Source organism: Plecotus auritus, assembly GCF_963455305.1.
Source record: "Plecotus auritus genome assembly, chromosome: 13".
Taxonomy (NCBI): domain Eukaryota; kingdom Metazoa; phylum Chordata; class Mammalia; order Chiroptera; family Vespertilionidae; genus Plecotus; species Plecotus auritus.
The window spans coordinates 14,947,931-14,960,573 of record NC_137779.1 but is presented as its reverse complement, the minus strand read 5'-3'; the positions used below and the strand labels follow the sequence as shown (position 1 = coordinate 14,960,573).

General features: G+C 56.1%; 2 protein-coding genes across 10 annotated transcripts in view; one reads left to right on the top strand and one right to left on the bottom strand.

Annotated features, from left to right (window-relative positions):
- MED15 (mediator complex subunit 15) overlaps positions 1 to 1,253 on the top strand; it is a 62,843-nt gene extending 61,590 nt beyond the window's left edge. For 8 of the 9 annotated variants that reach the window (XM_080650231.1, XM_080650230.1, XM_080650227.1 and 5 more), the window contains one exon: positions 294 to 1,253. In XM_080650231.1, coding sequence (XP_080506357.1) covers positions 294 to 430 — 137 coding nt within the window. In that variant the 3' untranslated portion in view covers positions 431 to 1,253. The remainder of the gene's footprint in view (positions 1 to 293) is intronic. The other variant, XM_080650232.1, reaches the window with a different exon arrangement.
- Positions 1,254 to 1,926: 673 nt separating this feature from the next.
- Positions 1,927 to 12,643, bottom strand: part of LOC308238408 (coiled-coil domain-containing protein 74B-like) — a 508,084-nt gene continuing 497,367 nt past the window's right edge. The window contains exons 2-9 of the mRNA XM_080650234.1: positions 6,829 to 7,829; positions 5,483 to 5,527; positions 4,528 to 4,587; positions 3,512 to 3,671; positions 2,712 to 2,898; positions 2,557 to 2,636; positions 2,419 to 2,475; positions 1,927 to 2,313 (exon numbers count right to left, since the gene is read on the bottom strand). Coding sequence (XP_080506360.1) covers positions 2,175 to 2,313; positions 2,419 to 2,475; positions 2,557 to 2,636; positions 2,712 to 2,898; positions 3,512 to 3,671; positions 4,528 to 4,587; positions 5,483 to 5,527; positions 6,829 to 7,087 — 987 coding nt within the window. The 5' untranslated portion in view covers positions 7,088 to 7,829 and the 3' untranslated portion in view covers positions 1,927 to 2,174. The remainder of the gene's footprint in view (positions 2,314 to 2,418; positions 2,476 to 2,556; positions 2,637 to 2,711; positions 2,899 to 3,511; positions 3,672 to 4,527; positions 4,588 to 5,482; positions 5,528 to 6,828; positions 7,830 to 12,643) is intronic.

Genomic DNA, 12,643 nt, shown 5'->3' with positions numbered 1-12,643 from the left:
CGTGAGGGCTCAGACCTGGCCCACAGAGGACCAGGTCTAGGGCCCTGAGGCTCTCCCTGAGGGAAAGCCCTGGGTTCCAGGTCCATTCATGTTGCAGTTCTCCAGTGACACGGCCTGGGAGAGCCTGACAGCCACCAGCGGTGCATGGGCGATGGCATCCCAGGTAGTCGTGGCTGAGAAGTGCCCCAGACGCCAGCTCTGTGCCTTTAAGGGCAGGTTCCCATACAAGAGCTGCACAGTGCCGGTTGTCCTGGAGGAGGGCACAGTGCTCAAGACCCACTGCTCTGTTGCAGACGCCAACCCCTTCCTGCAGTCGGTGCACCGATGCATGACCTCGAGGCTGCTGCAGCTCCCCGACAAGCACTCAGTTACAGCCCTGCTCAACACCTGGGCGGAGAGCATCCACCAGGCCTGCCTCTCGGCTGCCTAGCCACCACCACTGCTGCTTCTCGGCTGCCAGCCCACAGGGACCACGGGTCAGCTGGCAGCCTTGTTGGGGCCACAGAGGAGACACACCTTGTGTCGGACCTTTCTAGGTGTTGGCTCCCCAGAGAGCCTGGGCTTAGGTTAGCTTTCCTGCTTTTATCTTCCGCCTTGGGGACCTACCAAGCGTCTCCCCGCACTTGAACCGGACTGGGACGGGCTCTGGAGTCCTTTGTGGTAGGAGTGGCAGACGCCCCCGGGCCTGCGTTCCTCCGGCTGCTGTCCCTTTGACCCTGCAGGGCCCTTGTCCTCCCTGACTCCCAGGGAGAAGCCAGGGCCCTGTTACAGCCCCTGGTGTGTGTGCCAGAAAACACTCTACCCGTTTCTGTAGGAAATCCTTAAAACACACACAATTCTCTGCTCACAGTGTTGGGTTCGTACGGGGCCTGCTGTAGGGAGGCTCCCCATCCAGGGGCACCAGTGTGTCTCAGAAGGAAGTCTGGCCTGTGGATGGTTGCAAGTCGCCACTACCAGCTGGACCTCACGCCTCATAGCATGTTCCCTTCAAGCCCTGGGGCCTGCTCAGCACTGGGGGTCCTGGGGAGCAGAGGATTCTGGGGGAACCCTGTCCCTGGCACCATGTGCACTAGCTGGGCTCACTTTTGGGTCAGGGTGCCATCCTCTGGACCTGGTATCCTCAGAGCCACTCCTGAGAGGGAGGGCTCCCTGAGGAAGCATCAGCCAGCCCTCTGGTGTCAGAGGCTCCCTCTTTTGTACGTGCACTACTATATCTTCTGTGGTTCTTACAATAAATTTATTATTCCTGTGTTTGTCATGAATTTGTCACTATGCCCCACCCCACCCCTGTGAGTCCAGAGCCTACTGTTCAGTGAGGGGTGTTGTCAGGGCTGAGCCAGGTCCCCCACCTTGGAGATGGCCATGGATGCCCAGACCTTAGTTCACCCTCATCTGACTGCTGATGCCTCATCCTGGTTCACCTCCAGGTTTTTGGCAAAGTCCGTGTTCCCTGAAGCTGGAAGAGGCAGAGATTAGCCCTGAGGAACACCCATGAGATGTAAGAGGAAGCTGCTGTTCTGGCGACTGAGGGGTTGACGTGAGGCCCTCACAGGGTGGGGACATCATGGGTTAGGGCCTAGCACCCTGCAAAGGACCATTCTCCTGGGGCCTTGACTATGGCCCTCCACAGGGGACGGCTGGGCTCAGCAGAGTGGCTCGTGGCCGATGTCAGTGTGGACACGAGATGTCACCGAGGTAGGTGGACATTGCCTTGCCCTGAGGAGTGTCTGGTCAAGCAGGAGACACGAGGGCCTGTGCCCGGAAGGCAGCCCAGGCAGGAAAGGCCCCTGAGTCCCCTAAGGGAGTGCCCACGAAGCTTGTTTCCAGGGCAGCCACCAGCGCCCTCTCCCCAACCCCCCATTGTAGGGTGCAGAGCTGGGGGCCTCCCAGGGCAGCAGCGCCTGACAGCCAGCGAGGGACTAGACTCAGGACTGGGAGAAACAAGCTTTATTCTTCAACAGGTGAAGTAATACTTTTAACACGTTCTTGTGTAAATGCAGAATAGCAAAATACTGAGCAAGAAAATAAACGTTTTCAGTTCTCAGACCAAGGACTTTATGTGCCGTGAGTTTGGTTCATGTGGAGTTTTTTTGGAATGCTGCCTAGAGAGGGTGAGGGTCCCCAGCTGTGATCTGGGCCTGGCTGGGACCACAGTGCGGACTCGGGGCAGGCACTCAGAGCACGGAGCGGTGTAGCCGCCGGCTCTGCACCACCTGCAGCCTCTTCTGCCGCTCAGCAAAGTTATTCTTCAGGGTCTGCTTCAGTGCGGGCAGGATGGCGCGCTCCGACACAGGAATCGGGCTCAGGATCAGGCTGGCAGGGGCAGAGGGTGGGCAGCGGAGCCAGGACTTCCTTTCTGCTGTGCCCTGCCCCCTTCTCCTTGCAGGTGCCCCACCCGTCCTGTGCCCCTGGACTCACCATTTCCTAGAGACACCCTTGGTGGGGACCTTGGGGAGCTGCATAGCTTCCTGGTCACTGGGGAAGGAAGAGGAAGCAGTGAGCCCTGCACATCCAAGCCCCTACTGTGTTGGGACAAGAGCCACGCTGGGCACTCACTTAGAAGACAGGTCAGCCTCCTCAGAACCAGCCTGGGATGACCTCTGGGTCCTTTCCAGGAGAGATTTGAGATGCTGCAGCTGGAAGACAGGGAGAAGGCATGGCGGCCAAGGCTGCAGAGCCACCAGGGCTGCGCCCCACCACCCGAGCCTCACCTCTTGGGCCTGCAGGAGGTTGGCATTCCACAGCTGGCGGATGACCACTTCACACTGCTGAAGTGAGGTGGGTTTGCGCAAGTGGGGGGGCAGGTTCATCAGGCGGGGCACCCCCATCACCTGCTTGCTCTTGTGCTGGCTGCCTGCCACCGAGGTGGCCTCTGGATTAAAGGTCTCCACTTCATCTCTGAAACGGTCCATGCAGCAGCCCAGAGGTGGCCTGCCAGAATTGGTCTAGCCACCCACCAACTCTTCAGGGCAGCGGCCTGGCTGCCTTCTGCTGACCAGGGTGCACTGGGGGGTCTCTGGGGCCAGTGATCTGGGCCCATCTCGTCCTCCCATCACAAGGTGCGTATGCGTGGTTCAAGCTGTCCTGACCCCAAACTTGGTAAAACTGGTCAAGAGGGAATCTAAGGATTGTGCAGAGAGAAGCAGGAGCCTGTCCTGCTGACTGTACTATCTGAGGGACAATAGGGTCCCTTTTCTGGTGCAAAGTACAGACTCCCTGCTTTCCAGGGAAGTTCCAAAACCTGGGGTGTCCTGCTGACTGCCTTCCAATGGCCAAGTGAGTTTCCCAGGTGGAGCCTGGAAACCTGACTCTATGCTTGGTGAAAAGCAAGCTCGTTTGGAGGCCAAATTCTCTGAGGAAATGGTTTAGGGGGTGCTGCTGGCCCCTCTGTGGGCTCAGGTCAGCACAGGGACCCTGGAGGACCCCCAGCTTAGTTCATGCTGGAGGCCAGCCCATTTGGAAGGCAAAGCAATGGGCTGGTTCCAGGTTGTGAACCTACTAAACGCCTTACTTGGAGGGCCTCTGTGCCCCGGGGGCTTTGTCCAACTTGCTGCTGTGAAGCAGGGCAGCAGACTGAGTCTTCTCTTCCAGGTCTGTCTTCTGGGGAGCATCAGTTTTTGAGTCTTGCTTCTTGGAGCTGGGCTGAGGCCTGGCCTTGTTTTGAGAGTTGGCTACAGGTCAGACCCAGACAGGGCCAATTACTGCGGGCATCAAGCTTTTGTGCCCAAGTCCTCCAGGATCAGCTGTGTGTGCCCAAGGAGCCCCCGCCCACTGCCTCAGTTTCCTCCTGGTAAAGGGTAGATGGTAACAGAGCCTCCTGCTGGAAGACAGGAATGAGGGTCTGAGGATGAAGCCTGTGGGCGGAACCTCCTGAATGCTCTGACACCTGAAACAGGGCCGGTCTCTTCCCAGGCTTCCAGAAATGCTGGGGGTGGGGTGGCCCTGCAGCTGTCCCCTGACTAAAGCAGAACCCCATTTGGGACAAAACGGAACTGAATGAGAGGTCCCGATCCAGCCGCACAGGTTTCCTTTCCCAGAACAAGACCCATGGCCTGCCTGGTTCCTACTTAGAGCCGGGGCCACTCCCGATAAGCATGCCTGGCCTCTCGGGAGGCAGCGTGGGGAGAAGAGGCTCTCCAGGCTGCAAAGGACGCCGGGGCCATTGGACCTGCGTCCTGCCTGCTCTGCGGGGACACTACAAGCAGGGAAGCCAGCTCCCCACCCTGTCTCTGGAAGACAACTCAGTGAGTCTGCCCACACCCGCTCCAGGTGGGCCTGCTGTGGGACCTTGTGCGTCTCGTTGACATCACTGTTTCTGCAGCCTCCCTCTGGCTGACCCACAGCCCCGTCCCATCCACCTCAGCCCCCTTCTGGTGGTTTCAGCTCACCACACCCTCCTTGGCTCCCTTTAGTTGTCCCTTATCCCTCTTGGGGCCTGGCAAAGGCACCATCTCTCCACCCCCAGGGCTGCCTAACAGTGGGGCACTTGCCCTCCCTCAAGCACACTGAGGGTGCTGGCAGGCTCACCTGACATCACTGAGTTTGGAATGGGCTTGATGGACTGAAAGCTGGAGTTGGTGATGCTACCTGTGGGCAAACATGCAGGGTTCAACCCACGATGGCAGCAATGATGCTTATGTTCCACTTTCCCCAGCAGTTTCTGCACAGCAAGAGGCTGGGCCCTCCTGCGCCCGCCTCCTGGCCTTGCAGGCCCTGGGCCCAGGCATTCATGCAGAGCCCTCCCCAATGCTCTGGTGAGGCAGCCCCAGACCTAGCCGGTGCCTGAGGGAGCCAACGGGGCTTGGGGCCTTAGAAGTAGGCAGGTCCTGAAGGCATACAACCTCTCCTGCTGTCCCTACAGGAACCCCCCCCCACACACACACTGCAGGACTGGGACCGCTAAATGGGCGTCACTGTGTATCTAGGACAGCTCACTGGAGCTGTTCTGCCCCACTAAAGTCGGGCCCCCACATCCCATTCTCTGTGTCCCCCAGGAAGAAAGAGCCTTGGGCACCCCCCGACTGGAGCACCACTCCAGGCTGGCACCACTCACCACTCAGTGTCAGGCCTGGCCCCAAATGTTAGGGAGGAGAACAAGCCCAAAGCCACAGGGCTGGGCTGGGCTCCCCAGCATTTCAGAAGGACACAGGAGTAGCCCAGAACAGCAGCCAAGTGAAAGAGCTCACCAAGGCAGTGAGGCTGGGGAAGGCAGGGGCGGGCCTGGGCACCCCCACCGGCAACTGTTCTGCCCACTGACCCTACTGTTCAGACCTCAGGCCTTGGGCTCCCTGAGAGTGACACCTTCTGTGCTTGTCACCCAGACCATGGCTGGATACAGTGGTGTCTGTCTGTCCAGATCCTCCAGGACCCCTCACCACTAGGACAGAGCGTGGGCCCCAGCAGCTGGGTGGGCACAGGCAGTCTAGAGGGGCTGCTCTTGACAGTGGTGACTCCCATCAGGCACTGTGGGCCTCAGTCTTACCTCTCCTCTGTGACTTCTGATTCATTATTAGCTTGTAATGGAGATCTGGAAGCAAGCACATGTTCTCGTCATTTTCAAAGCCACAGCCATTTGAGAGAAGCTTGGTTTGCCCTGCCCACCCTCTCCCCTGAGTCCCCAAGAGGCCTCAGGGACCCTGCCCCAGGGGCCAAGCCTTTGCCTTGGGCACCTTAGGGCTGGGAATGCCTCTGGCTGTTCCCTGAGCCAAAGCCTGCTGAGAGCCTCACCCAAAATCCCACCCTTCATCCATGACGTCTACAGGGCACCCTCTGCCAGGGGGGGGAGCTTGGTTCCAAGGGTAGAGGGATGAGTCAGGATGACCCAGCTTTCTAGGAGCTCCTGGCCATGGATGAGCAGATGTAGTCAGTGCTACAACCAAGTGCCCAAGACATGGCTGATATCAGGGAGGGACGGGGATGAGACTCAAGAAGACATGGAGAGCTGAAGTGTGAGGAAGGCCAGAGAGAGGGGCAGAGTCCCATGGTGGAGGCCTCAAGTTCTGCTTCAGGCCTAGCCCAGGGGGCTGAGGAGCCTCGAGGGGTGTAAAATTAGGAAGTGGGTCTGCCCTGAGGAGACACAAGGGCACAGGGTCCCAGATGTCTGGGGAGAGGCTGGATGGAGCCCAGGGATCCTTCTGGGCCAACATGTCTGCCCTTGATCTGGGTGTGTTTAGTGTGTGAAAGTTCACTGAGCTACTTTTGAGGGTATGTTTTACTTCTCTAAAGAGTTTTTAAAATGAGGTGGGCAGCCCTGACCGGTTTGGCTCAGTGGATAGAGCATCAGCCTGCGGACTGAAGGGTCCCAGGTTCGATTCCGGTCAAGGGCATGTACCCTGGTTGCGGGCACATCCCCAGTGGGGAGTGTGCAGGAGGCAGCTGATCGATGTTTCTCTCTCATCGATGTTTTTAACTCTCTATCCCTCTCCCTTCCTCTCTGTAAAAAATCAATAAAATATATTTAAAAAAATAAATAAATAAAATGAGGTGGGCCTGGCCCTGCCTACAGAAAAGAAGGCTGACGGGGTGACTGTGGGAAATGATGCAGCCAGACCCTCCCTGCCAGATGGACAGTTGACCAGGAGGCCACCTTCCAGGAAGACCCATGACTGGAGGGGAGGATTGGGGTGCTGGTCTGGGGTAGGGAGCCTGAGCCCCTACTTGGTAGGACCCGGGGTGGGCTTGCTGCCCTGAATCCTCCCTAAACCTTGCGTGTTCTAGAGTCCATGTACTGCTTTGGTGCTGAGGATAGATACCAGGAAGGCAGGTCTTCCTGTCTCTCCGGTCCCACCGCGGGGGGGCGCGGTGTCCCGGCCCGCCACCCGGACTCACCCTTGTTCTCCCGCTTCAGGTGATCAATCTCCTCGTGGAGTTTGACTAGCGTCTCGGAGTGCTGCTGCTGCAGGAACTGCAGGCTCTTCTCCAGGTCCAGTACCCGCTTCTGCGCCTCGCCGAGCCCGAGCTGCGCTGCCTGCTGCCCCAGGTGGTGGAGGGCCGCGGACGAGCGATGGCGCGGGCGCTGTGCGCCCCGGGAGCTCGGGGTCTCCGAGCTGGGGGGCGGCTGCCGGGCCGCCACCCCTGTTGTGCTCATGTCGCCGCCGGTGCTGCCGCTGCTCCTCCCCTCGGTGGCCGGGCAGCCCCGGCCTAGTGCCGCGTCGCCATGGAAACGGGCGCGACCTAGGGGGCGTGGCGTTAATGGGCGGGGCGAGAAGTGCCTGTGGGGCGGGGCCTGAGGGGGTTCTCTTTTGCCTGGGTGAGTGGAACGTAACTTAAAAGGAATCCGCCCTAGCCGGCTTGGCGCAGTGCTTAGAGCCTCGGCCTGCAGACTACAGGGTCCCAGGTTCAAACGTACCTCAGTTGCAGGCTAAATCCCCAGCCCTGGTTCTGGTCGGGGTGCCTACGGGATGTTTCTCTCTCTGTCTCTCCCCCTCCCTTCCATTCTTATCCTGGGGTGAGGATTAACAAAAGAAAGGAATCCTCCGGCCTGGCCAGTGTGCCTCAGTGGTTGAGCATCTACCTATGAACCAGGAGGTCACGGTTGGATTCCTGGTCTGGACTGGATCCCCAGCAGGAGGCAGTCAATCGGTGTGGCTCAGGAAGGGGGCCCAAAACGGTTACCCGGAAGATCTTAATAGAATGCTGGTCAGCAGTTTTCCAGGTGTGTCCTTTCAGGGTTGTGGTCTGCACTGCTTGATTGGCTGGCTGGCATCAGGGCAGGGGGTCATTATTCAATGCAGCTGGTCCTGAGGTCAGCTTTGGATGGTTTTGTTGCTTATCTGGAACTGAAACACAACAGCAGTGGAACAATCTGAGTCACAGTAAGAAGCCGGGTCCTGGGTCGCAGCGTCATTATGTTGAAGGCAGCGGGGATGGTACTAGGTGTTTGACCGGTGGAGTCAGACCAAACCTGGGTTCAATAACCTCGGTACTTGGGTTCTGGCTAGGAAAGAATTCAGAGCCAAGAACCCAACTGTAAGAGTAAATTGGGTGAATTACAGAGCTAGGAAAAGTAATTCCTAGAAGAAATGGGTTTAGGCAACAAGTTATAGAGGTAAAGGAAGGGCCCTTGGAGCTTGGGAGTGAGGAAGCTAATGGTAAAGTGCCTGGGGGTGGGGGTGGGGGCAGAAGAGAGAGGGAATGGAAAGGGGAAGGTGCAGGCGTGCTCCCGGGAGGAAGAGTGTGGCAAACTTTAACTTGGGATCACTGTGCTTGGTCAGGTCCCCATGCTCCCCACCTGGAAGGAGCTGGCACCCCAGCCACCCATTCTGCTCCTGGCTTCTCAGGCACAAGCCACGGGGTGCTGCAGGCTATCATTTTGTACTGTCTGATCCCCCCAGATACCATCTCCCAGCCCTTGACCACTGGAAGCCAGTCCCCTCCTTGACCTTGCCATTCTTAGTTCTTTATGACTTCTAGGCCCTGCACCATGAGGTCTTAGAGCAATGGGTGATCCTGCCTGTTGTATCCCTAGTACAGCTGAGGGTGCACATAGTAGGTGGCTACTTCACAGTTGATGGATGTGTGGGCAAAATAGAGAATTTCATTTTTGCTTTAAAAAATATATTTTTATTGATTTCAGAGAGGAAGGGAAAGAGAGATAATAAACATCAATGATGAGAGAGAATAATTGATTGGTTGCCTCCTGCATGCCCCACACTAGGGATCAAGCCTGCAACCAGGCACGTGCCCTGACTGGGAATTGAAACGTGACCTCTTGGGTCATAGGTTGACGCTCAACCACTGAGCCACGCCAGCTGGGCTCATTAGTGCTTTTGAGCGTGTTGGAGAATGTTTTCAGGTGAAGAAAATAGAGCGAGAGAGAAATGTGGACAGGAGGGTTGTGCATGGAGATGGTTAAGGGGAGGATACCCCATCCATGTGGGCAGGGATGGACTTCCGTCAGGGGGAGCAGAGAAAAGGGGTGTAGTGGGGAAATGGTGCCATTGACATCTGACCCCAGGCCATCATCTTCTGGGTGTTCGGATCTCTTCTCTTGACTTAATGAGTCTGGTAATAAAAACCCGTAATCTGTCAATGCTGCACTTGGGACATTTAACCCTCAAGCCAGCCAGATGCCCACGTGGGGCTGCTAAGTGCACAGTTCAGTTCCCAGCGGCATGTGACCCTCAGCTTCCTGAAGGCACAGAAAGCACAACACATGTTCCAGGATCACCAGGTTTTTGGTGTTTGTGTGTGTCTTTTTTGTGTGTTAAAGGAGACTCTGACCTGTTGGAAAACAGAAAGCAAAATTCTCATAGCTTAGACCAGGTGTGGGGAACATCTCGCCCACGGGCTGTATAAGGCTCTTGAAATCATTTGGTCTGGCCCTGCCAAGGCCTTTGGTGGTGAGTTACTTAAATGTTTGACCAAAAATAGCAGGCTAATTTATTATTATTTTTTACGTCTTTATTGTTGAGAGTATTACAGATGTCCCCCTTTCTTCCTCCCCTGTGCCCCCCTCCACCCGGTTCTCACCCCAGGCCTTCACCACCCTATTGTCTGTGTCTATAGGTAAGATCTTTGGTTAATCTCTTCCCACACCCTCCTCCCCCTTCCCTCTGAGATTCGTCAGTCTGTTCCATGCGTCCATGCCTCTGATTCTATTTTATTCACCAGTTTATTTTGTTCATTAGATTTCTTCTTCATTTATTTTGATTTTTAGATTTGATTGTTGATAGACATGTATTTGTTGCCATTTTATTGTTCATGTTTTTTACCTCCTCTTTCTCCTTCCTCCCCCTGTTCCCCCTTCCTCCCCCTGCTCCCCCTCCTCCTTCTCCTCCTCCCTTCAACATTTCATATAATACTGGTTTGGTGGTGATGAACTTCTTTAGCTTTTTGACTCAGCCTCTCATCATCTGAGCTGGGCACTCTAGGTTAGCGGTCACCAACCGGTGATCTGTGAGGTCTGAAATGTTGGCAACAGCTGCTCTAGGGTGCCTCTGTGTGGGCTGTGTGCACAGTCTTGTAGTTGAGCCTTGATTGCTGTTGGCGTCTCTGGGAGGAGTTGACCTCCAGGCCAATTGGCTGTGAGGACCAGCTGCAAGACAGTGGGAGAGCTGCTATGCAGGAGGCAAAGCCCAGCTGTGAAGCAAGGCAGGCTGGTGCTAGGGCTGGTCTTGGGCCTTTTACTGATGGGTTTGGGGCATGCTGTCACCAGCTGCAGCTTGTTTGAGAGATTTTAGCAAAGTCTGAAGCCTGAGCCAGGATAGGCTATTCATATGGAAAAGCTGCTGCAAACAGCTTGGGTGGGGCTGCAGATTGGATGGGGCAGGATTCAGGGAATCCCCAGGGCGGAGCAAACAGTGTGATCCAGGCTGGTTGAGACTCAGATATGGCTGCCAGTCAGCCCTGGGACAGGGGAGATCCCCCAGCACAGGAACATTGACCCCTGTGAGCACCCCCAGTCTGGGTGAGAGCCATCCCTGAGTTCCTGCCCTGATGCCAGACAACCCAGTTCCTCCCTGTATGTGCCTGGGGAGGGCAGGGGAGCAGAGTTCAGTAGGAAGGAGGGAGGGGCAGGCAGGAAGGACATGGAATGGCTCCTTTGGTCTCTTAGGCTCGGAACTTGCTGGTAAGCCCAGGGTTTGCTTCCTTAGGGTCAGGGCCTTTGGCAGCGGTGAGATTTGCACAGGGTTTCTGGGTTCTTTGTGTTATTCTCTCAAGTTCTCTAAGTTTGACATTCTTACCCAGAACTTCTCACAGCAGCTTTCCGTCCAGCGTGGCAGGCACAGGGGCTGCCCAGTGAGCCGGGTCCTTTGGGTCCAGAAAGCCAGGTCCAGATGGTGATTCCTGGCCCAGCTGTGGTGTGTATGTGGGACTGTATGACAGATGACGTCTAAGCACAACCTCCACGCTTGGGAGGTCACAGAGGTCAACCCTAATTCCCTTGGAAGCATGAACCCAGTGGGAATCACTCCCACCCCGGGTGACTGAGAAGTGTGTCATCCCAGGAGTCGGTGACTTTCAAGGATGTGGCCGTGGACTTCACCCAGGAGGAGTGGGGCCAGCTGGACTCGCCTCAGAGGGCCCTGTACCGGGACGTGATGCTAGAGAACTACCAGAACCTTCTGGCCCTGGGTAAGAGGCTCCCCGAGGCTCGGAGTCTGTGGTCTGGGCATTCTGCCACACCACAGGTATGACTGAGTCCCCCTTCAGCACCAGCCTGGTGTGGGGGTTGTGGTCTCTGTGGTGCTACTGGCATCCTTGCCTGGAGGTGTGGCTGGACACAAGGCGAGCCAGAGAGGGAGAGGGAGGATAGTGTCCTGGAAGCCTGACCTGCCCTGGAGCTTTCCAAGGGTGATGGGGTGGGGGAGGGGAGGGGGGTTACCCATGGGTTCCTCAGAACGCATGCCTCATTTTGGGTTCCCATTCTGAGACACCCATCCTTGGGGACGGCCACACCTCTCGGTGCCAGCTTGTGCTGTTGTGGGGGCTCTCCTGCCCCAATGCCAGACAACCTAGTTACTCCCCGTATGTGTCTGGGTCCCCGAGTGCTGGATCTCGGAAGCAGGACAGTGCGTGGGCTCTTTAAGAGCAACAGTGGGATTCCAGCAGCCTTTGTCACTGGACCAAAATTCCTGCTGGTTTTTATGGCCTGAAGTTACCGGGACTCTACCCAACTCTGGAACCCTGTGCTGGGGGACTGGGATCCCCAGCTTCTCATGGGCGGCCTCTGCAGAGCCGATCTCCCTCCCAATTAAAAACGCAGCACACGCCGAAACCGGTTTGGCTCAGTGGATAGAGTGTCGGCCTGCGGACTGAAGGGTCCCGGGTTCGATTCCGGTCAAGGGCATGTACCTTGGTTGCGGGCACATCCTCAGTGGGAGGTGTGCAGGAGGCAGCTGATCGATGTTTCTCTCTCATCGATGTTTCTAGCTCTCTATCCCTCTCCCTTCCTCTCTGTGAAATATCAATAAAATATATATTAAAAAAAAAAAAAAAAAAGGATGAGCTAACATTTAAAAAAAAAAAAAAAAGAAATTAAAAAAAAAACAAAAACAACGCAGCACACGTGGGTGCCTGACCAGACCATTCCGCGCCTCCACCCCTCCTATCTCAATGCGTTCTTCTTTACTTCTCTAGTGTAGGACTTCCATTCAGCCAGCTTTCAGCCGGTTCTGAATGGTTGTCCTGTATTTTAGTTGTACTTTTGATGTGGTTGCGGGAGGTGGAGAGTACAGGTGTTTACCTTCACTGCCATCTTGGTTCTCGCAGCAAGCTAATTTTTAAGTTGATAGTTATAAATATCCAAATGGCCCTTGGCAGAAAAAAGGTTCTCCACCCTTGGCTTAGACCTAGCTTGGGGGTTGTGCTAGCTGCACCCCCAAACCTCTGGGGACCAATTATCATCCCGGCCACTTGTGTCTGCATCTGCCTGTCTCTGCTGCTGAAGTGAATCCACTGGCCCCTGGGCGAGGGCGACAGGACACCCAGCAGGCTGAGCCCAGGCACCGGAAGACTCAGGGTTAAGAATGGGCTACAAGCCTGGTTGGATTTTGGTCACAGGCTACCAAATACCACTATATGGAATTCACATAAAAATACAAAGCCCAACTTTCAGACTGAAAACTTAAAACCAACACAACCCTCCCCCGCCCCCAAGATGGCTGGTTTAAATCCCTCTTCAAAGAGTTGTTCTCTCTGA